Source organism: Gavialis gangeticus, unplaced genomic scaffold (assembly GCF_001723915.1).
Source record: "Gavialis gangeticus isolate Ggan-Ray unplaced genomic scaffold, GavGan_comp1, whole genome shotgun sequence".
NCBI classification, from domain to species: domain Eukaryota; kingdom Metazoa; phylum Chordata; order Crocodylia; family Gavialidae; genus Gavialis; species Gavialis gangeticus.
The window spans coordinates 16,821,894-16,833,050 of record NW_017729015.1 but is presented as its reverse complement, the minus strand read 5'-3'; the positions used below and the strand labels follow the sequence as shown (position 1 = coordinate 16,833,050).

The following is an 11,157-nucleotide window of genomic DNA, read 5'->3' as shown; positions in this document are numbered from 1 at the left end:
CAGAAACAATATCCACAACAAAATTGTTACCTTCACTTCCAACTGGTTGAATATAAATTCAATAACTACATCATCTTCAAACCCAAGGATTTCTGTTACTCGTTTTGTTATCCATGGTTTGATTACTTCCAGGTTTACTTTACTCATGTCCACCTATCAGAAAAAAAACAGGAAAAGCTCTTTTAAATACTGATATTTCTTTACACAAAGTAACAGTGCCCTGAATGATGACTGTAATGTAAAGACCATATTATATCCTCTAAATCTTTCATTAGGTTGTTCTAAGTTTTGACTGATATTTTCCTTGCATTACAAAAGACATCATCCCCAAAAATTTATAATGGTATTATTCTTATTCTTTAAGCATTTTAACTGTTGGATTATTTAAATATTACTATGCAGTAGCCCAACAAATTATCTAAATGGTCAAACCTGATTTCTACATCTTTCCTGAAAAGAAAGTTACACTGGAATCTAGAATTGTTACGATCTGACTGTCTCTTGTAAAAGGTGCATCGCTCGGCACATCTGCCTCAGAAATGTTATAAATTACATGTGCTAAAATAAGGTGTTAACATTTATTTATCTAATACGTACTATAATTTTGATGCACCATTTTACAGTTTCTTATCAGCTTCCACAGGCTTGACCAAGTTAGTTACGGATCATCAAAATATCACCATTGTATTATTTGCTTCAATTTTTTACTTAATGCCAAATTTACTCAAAAAACAGGTCATTAATGCTTAATCTTGGGTTTTTGTCCAAATCAGTTTTAGTCTATATTATGACTTCACCTCATCTCACATTCTCCTAGAGCTAGTCCAATTCCCACTAAAGTTAAAAGCAAGTTTCCCACTGATTTAATGGCAGCTTGATTAGACTCAACATTTCCTTAACACAACTCTTCTAAATAACAAGCCTTTTCAAAGTCTAAAGTATACTATTTTACTATGCTCAAAATTTTAGACTACAATTTGTTCAACTGAATTTGCTAGGCTTTTTTGTGTTATCATCACATTTTACTTGTTTAACTGGGATGTTATTATCTGAACATCTTTTTCTGGTAACAAAGTCTGATTTATGGCACTTGCATCTGATTCCTGCATCGTCTTTAGATTGTAAGTGTGGCTTCCTAAATAAAACTTTTTTGTTCCTCTCAGATACTTATTTCTGTAGTTCCTTCAGTATTTAGGTCACAGTTCAGTATTTGTGATATAGAAACAGTTACTTCCCTCTTAAGAGACTTATACATAAGCTTTACAGCAATTCTCAACCAGGGTGCCACCATTAGGTGTACAAACATAATTCACAGGATCAACCCAGACATTTCAAATAGGAATCTATAGTGTTAAAAATATTTTGCCCTATTGTGGTCTTTCTGAGTTCTTTGCAACAGCTCTATTATTGTTTGGCATTCTAAGAGCGAGTGAAAATAAGAGCTGGCATTATCCAAGTGGCGCCTTGAGTCAGATGAAGGGTGCCTCCAGTCTAAAAACGTTGAGAACTACTGTCCTACTGTAACAATCCAGGTGGGTAGGGTACAGCAGCCATATCTTGTGTGGGGTCAACAGAAAAGGCACTGTCCTGCCCCAGCAAAGGAACAACTCTGCTGCTAAGGCAAGTAGGTTCCAAACAACACAAAAATCATCCCTACCAGGGCACAACATAAGTATCAGCACTTGTTTGCAGTTTACTCTTTAGTTGCTTTGTCCTGACTAAGAGCCCACTGGAACTGCCTCACCTAATTAAAATTATTTTAAAAGACTTTCCTGGAACCAAAACACAGTAAAAGAAAAAAAAGAGTCAAGGAAAATATCTCCAGATAAAACTTTCAAAGGTGTCTAGAGTTCTCAGTCACTTATCAGTTTTTAGAAGTTTATTTTGTTCATTTGGAGGTTTTACAAGCCAAATGCTACATTTGGGTTCAAATCCTCTCAATAATATTTTTCTTTAACACTATAAAGATGCATGTGTTCATTAACTGGGAATACTCCAATGAGTATTTGGATGCCCTGAATATTTTTTGTGTGCTTGGTTTTTTTTTGGAGACAACAGCTTTCTCTATGTTTTATATAAATTACCTGACAGTCCAGTATTACATCTGCAGTGTCTTCTATACTTTGAGAGAGCTGGGCTTAGAAAATAGTCATTTTAACTCGTAACCAAAGTAAACTAAACTTACTTTCTTTTCTAGACATTCTGCAAATTTCAGCTGCTTCAACAGCTTCTTCTGCTTGTTGCTGAAGCGATTGTCCTGTTCTGCACTTGTTCCCTATAATAAATGCAAAGAGTTTAGTTTGTATAATATTAACATTTGTTCTAAACAGTTTAAGTTCTTCACCACACATTATTTTTGTTAGAAACACTGACAAACTGCACAGCAATTACAAAACATACCAGTTAAACCACTTTTGCATACATATAAGCCCTTTCAAGCAGCATTTCAATTCAGTACTATGATCTTCATTTCCTGCTGAAGAGTTCATGGTAATCAGGTTTCAACCTCTGCAGTGATACCTTTATTATATATTCACCACAGTGTGATGCTTAAAAAATTGAAAGGCATGCACAATGCTATCTAATTTTGTGACATATAGTATGCAACACAAAGATCTGTTCAGAAAGCATCCTTTCAGGGTTTGTTTGTTTTTGAGGAGCAGTTTTATAAAGAATTTAGGGTATTGATTTAAACTAAAATATTAAAATTTGCTTTCACAGCCTGCAAATTTCTAGAATATGCATTCTAGAAGTCAGTGAAAATAGTATTGACTTCTAGAATGCATGCTCTTCTTGAAACTTTTTGTCAGGGATGCATCTGATTAGGAAGTTAGGCTCTTACAGTCCAACTTCAGAAGTGACAGTTCCATGTTAGACGTGTCATATTAGACTACTAGGACATGGCCTTTACTCAAGCTTCAGACGACTTACTTTAAAGCTTATCACTATCCTCAACAGCCTCTAATACCCATGTAGTAAACAACAGGATACAAAAACAAAACAACCCCCCAGCCCCCTCCCCAAAAAAGTACTTCACTGGTCTCACTGTATTAAAGTATTTCAATCCATTGCACTTTTCTGTGTTGAAAGTTCAGTTCTCTTGCAGTTCTATGCACAGTTAAGCTAAAAAGTCCAGTCTTTGAAATCCTGCTGAAGTAAAACGGAACTACTTACACAAGTATGGATTTACAGAATTGGAACTGAATACTGCATGTTTTGAGATCACAATACTGCAAAAATTAACACAGCTTAGTTGCCCAGACTAAGATCTAAAACACTTTTCATTTGTTAACAGTTCAAAAGAAGACCAATTTTCATTTGCAAAGCTTATTTAGGCAGCTACCAATACAGCTACTCTGAAACAGACTTAATGCACTCAACTTTATTCATTATGTGGGCAAGTGTGCATTTTAACCAGAGCACAACCAAGTACAGTGACTTTTTCCAGCACCTGGGTCCTTCACTTGACTTTGATGTCACTTAGAATTTAGCCCAAGGTCTCTGCAGTCTCTTTTTGCTACAGAATAATCTGATCCTGAACTCTTGGCTCACCAGCTACATGGTATGCCACAATACATGACTGCTTCAGCTTCAGTACCATCTCCTTTCAACTTCAGCCCAGACACACAAAATAAAAATATGGCCACTCTAAAAGCACATTCATTTTTTTCTTGCTTTGTTATTAATTTGGCACTGCAGACATTATAATTGGGCACTTCCCCCTGTTACTTGCTGGCAAGACGAAATGCTACAAAATGAAGTCATCACATAGTTAGAAATGTAACTCAATGTTCTCATCAGCAATTTTGAAGCACAGATATGCTACAAAATGGCATTTATAAGGAATAAACTAAATCCATTTAAAATCTGTTTACAAAAACTGAAGATCCTTCAGTATGTTTACAGATCAAAGGGTTTGCTGTTGGTGGTCTTTTTTTAAGGGGGGGGGGTAATATTATATCCAACATGTTGAGTCACTCGCACATTCAAGACCCTTCTGTCAAAAGCGAGATTCACAATCTAAGGCAGAAAAAGCTGTCTAACTTTCTGCAGTCCAGCTGCTGACAATGTCACAAGATATAAAAAGTTTTGCCAGATGCCAGAAGAGCTTTAAAATGGTATGGTAACTGCAACGCAGAAGCCAAAACATGAATTACATAACAGCATTTTGAGAACGTGAAGTGCTGAGAGCAGGTAGCAGCAGTCCTCTTCTCGTGTCTAACCTGCTTTAGCATAATAATAAAGATTATTACTGACCTTTCGCTTTCCCTGAACTAATACGAAAACAGACAAGGGATCTGGTTGACACTTTCAAGCTTCCCCCATGTCACCCTGTGAACTGAAGTGACATGACCTTCCAGCACCATTGCCACCTCTAGCCTCAGAAACACCCGTTTTTAATGCGTGAGCTTTCAAACTGCAGCAAGTGGCTACAAAATCTAGCTGGTCTAATAAAAGACATCACCTCTATCACCAGTCCTGACACCTTCTGCCTCTAAAGCAGGGGCTCCTGACGTTTCACCCGAGGGCACATCCAAATTGAAAAGAAAAAAGCAGCGGGCGCCAAAACAAATATTAAAGTTTAGAATTTCGTCCATTGCTTAAAACGGCATTCGACCTGCGACTTCCTTTTAACTTTGTAATCTGCTGAAGTTTTATCCCTGGCACCCACGGGCAGCACATTGGGAGCTGCTGCCCTAGCCCAATACGGCTGCAACCTGGAGACCTACAGGTAGCAGATACCTTGAATTCTTTGTTTCTTTCCAGCTAAATCTTGATTTCTTTCCACATGCTACCTAAAGGGCTTTAATTCTTTCTTTTCTTTATTTTTTCGTTATTTCCGTTTCCCTGAACACGCCAACTTCACCTTCCTCAAGCAACCTGACCCAAATTTAACACTGTAATTTCAATTTATTTTGGAGAATGCCACCCTGGTAATAACCCCCCACCCCTCAGCTTCACATTGTGAATATTGAGGCCCGGGAAAGGAGTCACTTTTAGGGTCCCAAACCACCCTTCGAGGAGAAGCAAAACTCCTATTTTCCTGGCCGGCCTTTAACCCCTCAGCATCGCTTGGGGGTGGACAATGAGACACGTGTCGGCGGTTTCCAGCGCCCTCACAAAGCCCGCTCCGGGCTCCCCCGGGGGAACGCCCGATCCGCCGGGCGGCGGTCACACGAAGCCGCGCCGCTGGGCCAGGCTCCCGCTCCCCAGGGTCTTCCTCGCGCCGCACACGGGCATCTCTCCGCCTCCCCGCCGCCATTTTCTCCGCCCGCCGCGCTCCTCACAGGAGCCTGCGCAGGGCCGGGGGGGGGGGCGAAGGCGGCGACAGGGCCCAGCTCAGCTCGGCTCGGCTCGGCCCGCGCCCCACCCCGCCGCCGGCCCCGCGCGCCCCACACCAACAGCGGGCGGCCCGGCCACTTACGCGGAAGAAGCCCGCGTCCATCTTGCCTCCTCCACCTCCTCCTGGTGGCAGAGCGCTCCCGTCTCCCGGCGTGCACCGCGCCGCCCTCACGCACGCACGCACGCGGCTGCAGAGCGCCCTCCTGTGTCAACCAATCCGCGGGCGCATTGGAGGACGCGCCAGCCAATCACAAGGCAAAGCGTCTTTTCTCTCTCTCTCTCCCTCTCTCTCCCTCCCCCCCTTTTCCTCCTCCCTCTCCCTTTTTTTTTTTGGCGAGGGGAATTGTGGGAAACGAGATGAGAGGCACCGGCCAATCGGAGCTCGAAGCCTCTTTCATTCCCCGCCCACGCGCCAGAGAAAGCCAGGGTCACGTGATGTTTGCGTGTCAACGGCGCCTGCGCGGGACAGACATGGGAGGGTGGAGGAGGGGAGCTGGAGTTTGCCTGCCACACGTTACATCCATAAAGCGCAGCAACTCTTGGTTCCAAAATGAAACCTTGTATGAGACCAGTTTCGATTGGGGCCTGTGTCTCGCTGACCCAGCAGCCACCAGGAGGTCTTGGGTAGGAACGTCACTATGCTGCATGACCTCTTCCTGCAGCTCTTCACACGCTTATCCTAATCAGCTCTGGCACCCAAAGGCGGCAGGGGATCTTCGCGGCTCTGCAGGCGTGAGGGAGGCCAGGACAGAGCATCTCCCACAACTCTACATTTGTCCCAATAAAACGTGCCCCCCCAGAAAAACCTTGCTTCTCACAGACTTCCCTAACCGACTGTGATGCACTAACCTAAGGCAGAGATTGCTTGTCTGACAGCTTCGGTTACTTGTGCTGAGATCAACATTTATCCGAGACAGAGCGTATCTGTTTCCAAGTCATCTCCTGCTGACATTTTGAGTGACAACGAACAGCACTTCCGACGTCAATGACCTTGACGCCCTGTTTCGACTTTGACATCAGTTTCAACTTTACGATGCTTGATCCGATGTGACGCGACACCAGCAAACAAGTTCGCTGCGTCACCCATCTCCCTGGAGAACATCTGTCCAAACTTCCTGGGACACCTTCTTTAGGAAAGCCGAGGAGACTCCAGAAGAACCTGCAGCCGAGACTCCTGAGAAGACTCCAGTCAAGAACCCTTCAAAAAGTCCAACCAAGAGTCCTTCAAAACATCCAGCAAAGTCACCTCAAAGAAGTCCTTCCAAACCAATAGGATTGCTATTTACAACATAAATAGATTAATGTAGCTATATTACTCATCTATAATTAATTGAGTACAAAATTCTGGGTTATTTTTGGTGAAAACAGGGTATCGGGCCTTGGTTCAGGAACCAATCCCTCGTTTATAGCATTGTTTCCTATGGGAAAATCGGTTCCGAGTTACAGGGTTTCAACTTGAGCCATGGTTTTCAGGAAACAGTTGCGTCATAAGTCCGAGGACCGCCTGTACAGAATTAAAAACAAAAATCCTTTGGATGGATATAACCCTTTGTATTTTGGAACATAACCCAAGGGCGGGCAATTATTTCAGGCGGAGGGCCGCTTACTGAGTTTTGGCAAGCCATCGTGGCCCACAGACAGGCATCTGGGGGCAGATAAATATTAATTTTCTAACTTTTTTATGGTCCCTGTGGGCCAGATAGAATGGCCTGGTGGGCTGCATCCGGCCCACAGGCCGCATTTTGCCCACCCCTGAATAAGCTAATCTAACTGGAAGTAGAAAGTAACTTCCTCTGTTACTTGATTACACCTGGGTTATTACTGCAGTTCCCTCTGCATGTGGTACCAGCTCCTGTCCTAGACAAAGTACTGGATTAGACAGCTCACTGATTTGATACGCTGTGGCAATTCCTATATATAGTTAGAATTTGTTCCATATTAAAGCAGCACCGTCTACTTAAAAAATAGCCTTCTACCTGAATAGTGGGCTTTTCTTTGTATCTGAAAGAAATATACAAAATGTCCACAAGAGAAAAAAAGAGGATTCCTTTAGGGTTGATTACACTGAGCTTGTGACAGTGTGAAGCCAAAACAGCCTGCATGGTGTTTTCAAGCCAACAGAATCTTTCCTGTTTTTCACAAATCCAGACTGGAGTTGCTGTTCTGTTGAATCAGTGAAAAGTGCTCTGATAACACGAGGCAGTGGTGAGTTGTTTGTAAATGGAGATAAATATCTGCAGCCTTGGCAAACACAAAACCCATGAACAAAGCTCAGGATTTAATTGCTTACAGTTTTATCTATAGGGAAATACTGCCCAACACAGTACTGTCCTACCATGCAGCAGGACAGTAGGTGGAGCCCTATGTCCTTTGCTAAAATTTTTCAGAGGAAAAATACAGAAAGAAGAGCCTGTTTGCAGGGATTTGGCTATACAAGACTTTTGAGAGCAGGAAGTAGGGACATTTTTCCTGGACTGGCACCACATTGGTGGAGCTGTCATGCCAACTGTTTAATTCTCTGGACCCAGTCTCTCTCACACTTCCATGGTTTATGAAGTCATATACAAGCCAGAAGGGAGTCATAGACACCAAAGTAGATATATCTACATGACATGACAAGGAACAATGGACACAAATTATTAGAGAGTAGGTTTAGATTAGACATCCGCAAGAACTACTTCACAGTTAGGGCAGCTAGGAGCTGGAACTAACTTCCTAGGGAAGTGGTGCTGGCTCCTACCGTGGGGATCTTTAAGAAGAGGCTTGATGACTACCTGGCTGGACTCATTTGAGTCCAGTCTTTTCTCCCGCCCAGGCTGGGGGTCGGACTTGAAGATCTACAAGGTCCCTTCCGACCCTACTTCTATGATTCTATCTATAATACATGTGAGCCAAGCTCACTTCATCAGCATCTGATTAAGGGAGCTTGGGCTTCCAAAAACCTGGGCAATACACATAGATAGATCTACTTGGTTAGCCTGCAAGTTGCAATCTACCCTGCCCTCTGTTTGACTTCAGACTAATACAGCTACCTATGTCAGCCTACTCTGCAGCCAGGGGAAATTTAACTATTGCCTCAGTGACCATGGCCAGACATTTGGTTCCCCAGGGACAAATAGCAGCAGCACACCTTGTGCCACTGCTACTTGTCCCTGGGGAGCGCCTGTGCCATGTGTGCAGCAGGTTACCCTGGGTGGAAGGGGAGCCTGGGGACAGCAGCAGCCGTGCTGGCCCCAGCAGCCTTACTTGGGGGCCAGGGAAGCGACAGCCACAGTACTCCCTGCAGCTGGGAGGCTGGCCAGGCTTTGGTTTTGGGCAGCATGCACTGCTGCCATGCGCAATGCCACATTTTTTTTCCCCACACAGGTTTTTTTGACCCCCAAGATCTCCTGGGGTCACTAGACAATTTGGGCTAAATATTCCTTTTGCTGTTGCTTCAGGTTGCCTTTTAAGAAATATTTTGTAAAATAAAAGGAACATTACTGCCACCAGTTTTGGGGATCACATATCTGTTTTGTAAGACAAAAGTAAAAAAGTCTTAATTTTCACAAAATAAAGTGCTGTTTATTATTGCTAAGCAAACAAATACTTCTAAAAACATTTAAGACCACATCAAATGAAGTGTTAAATGTTGCATGAGTCACAGCTCTATGTACACATACTAGTAGCATTTTCCAATAGGTGTCAGTGAAAGAGATAATGTGGCATGCTATTCTGGTCCCTTGAGGGATGGCAGGTGTGTATGGGCCAAGGCTCAGAATGATAGAATTTATTTACACCAGTGGTTCTCAATATTTTTAGATTCGAGACATCCCTTGTTAGACTCAAACTGCCCCTTGCAATATACCAGCCCTTAGTTTTTGCTAGTTTTGTGACTACAGAAAAATACTAGAGCAATTCTTCCGCTGCAAAGAGCTTATCAGGCCCACAACAGGTCAGAATGATTTAACACTGGATTCCTATTTGAAATCTCTGGATTCATCATGTGAATCACGATTGCACACCCAACAGTGCTAACACTGTGTAGCACCCTGGATCACCCTTGACAGGATTTCAGTGTACCTACCCCAGAATGCCATGGGACACTGGTTGAGAATCATTGGTTTATATCATACAACAGGTTGTAGTAGGGAAGGCTTGGGTGTTTTGCTCAGTAATGTTGTGTAGCATCTGCATTTGCTTTCTCAGAAACTGCATGATTTCTTGGTGCACATCTCTACACACCTCTGTCCTTCTGTCTCTCCTCCAGGTTGCATTCCCTCCATTCCTTTGTTTTGCAGGCTGGGAGCTCTAAAGAAGATCAGAGATCAAGTCCTCCCTTTTCCATTTCTTCCTCTTCCTGGTAAGACTCAGTCTTTCGGCAAGTGTGGAGGATCTGCTTTCTAAGGATGCAGCATCCAGGGCCACTGAATAAAAAAAAAAATATAGAGAGAGCTATTAGATGTAGAGGGATAGTAGAAAGGAAAAGAAGTTTGTGAAAAGGCATTAATAAAAATACAAAGTGGGGCAAACTTGCATCCACCTGAAAGTCCAAAATGGGAGTAGGTTGGTCTTCACTGCCTGGTTCTGCAAGCCAATACAGAGCCAAGCCCTTGAGGCACCGTATACACCCTCCATCTCTTTCTCCCCCTTTGAATCTCAGCACAGCAAACAAGCATTTTGCTCTGGACATGGACCAAAAAGCTACCTTTTATGTTTTAGTATCCATGTTACTCTTTTATTCATAAAAATCAATTTAAGTGACCAGTTGCTGATTTCAAAGATTACTTTGAATGGTCTCTAAGACCACTGAAATATCTACTGCAATGTTTCTCTTCCTCTTTGTAAGGCACTGATTTACGTTACTAGACATACTATCTGCTCGCCCTGCCAAAATAGGTATTTGGGTTTGGTTTTGGTTTACTTCTAGCACGCACTCTTTATTTTGTTTCCTGTGACTATCAGCACATGTTTGAATGAACTGGTTATTTCAAAAGGCAGCTTCTTTGTTTTGTTTTGAACCCAGGCATGTTTGGCCACCAATTTCAAAAGGAGGAAATTGAGTGGGGAAAAAAAAATTTAGACCCAAAAGGGAACAGGGGAAGTCTTGTAATAATACATGTACCTGAGCTTCCTTCCACAGTGGGTTTCAATTTGGGGCTCAACTAGGCCTCCCTGGGGTCCTTCAAGTCCCTCTCCTAAGCTCGTTGCCAAACTACACTGCTCTCTCCAGCTGTCACAAGCTATCCACTGCCACTTGCAAGTGGTGGGTTCCAAGCAGTGTGGCATTCATTTCTGCATAATAGAGTGTAGTGGGCATGAAGGATGGCCCCAGATTCTCTATTGGCTTCATCTACCCATAAGCAGAACTGCTACTGGTCCTTTCCGTTTTGCCCACAGTGCTGCCATTCCCTGCCACACCCCACTTTTTGCAAGTCCGTTGCAATGTCTGAACAAACATCTTTATTTCCACAATAATTCCAGAACAGGCCTTGCCCTGCTAGTTCTCTACCACTGGCTGAAGCAAGGGTATCCTCCAAGTTGGAGCAGGCAGCTTGTCTGACATTTACTGAGGCACAGGTTTAACTTTGTGCCAAACCTGTTTGCTCAAGTAGCAAAGGTGTGCTTGCAAGGGTAGACTGCAAGGAAGAGACACTTTTCCAACTATTAAAAATTCCACTCACAAAACAGCTTTCCCAACTTCAGCATTGGCAAAAATGAGATATCACTCAAAATAGTGAGAAAATGCTTGTATAAACTTTCTGAGCTCCACTTGCTTCCCTGACCTTAATGCCTTGGTTGGGCTTGATTATGACTCTGCTAAGCTCCTTCATT

At 43.0% G+C, this 11,157-nt stretch overlaps 2 protein-coding genes across 17 annotated transcripts in view; both read right to left on the bottom strand.

Annotated features, from left to right (window-relative positions):
- Positions 1 to 5,531, bottom strand: part of SRRM1 (serine and arginine repetitive matrix 1) — a 31,543-nt gene extending 26,012 nt beyond the window's left edge. For 8 of the 12 annotated variants that reach the window (XM_019512420.1, XM_019512419.1, XM_019512421.1 and 5 more), the window contains exons 1-3: positions 5,426 to 5,531; positions 2,186 to 2,275; positions 31 to 153 (exon numbers count right to left, since the gene is read on the bottom strand). In XM_019512420.1, the coding sequence (XP_019367965.1) occupies positions 31 to 153; positions 2,186 to 2,275; positions 5,426 to 5,446 (234 nt within the window). In that variant the 5' untranslated portion in view covers positions 5,447 to 5,531. The other 4 variants (XM_019512423.1, XM_019512429.1, XM_019512430.1 and 1 more) reach the window with 3 other exon arrangements.
- Positions 5,532 to 8,885: 3,354 nt separating this feature from the next.
- Positions 8,886 to 11,157, bottom strand: part of NCMAP (non-compact myelin associated protein) — a 35,061-nt gene continuing 32,789 nt past the window's right edge. For all 5 annotated transcript variants that reach the window (XM_019512436.1, XM_019512433.1, XM_019512432.1 and 2 more), the window contains exon 5: positions 8,886 to 9,749. The gene's annotated coding sequence lies outside the window, so the exon portion shown is untranslated. The remainder of the gene's footprint in view (positions 9,750 to 11,157) is intronic.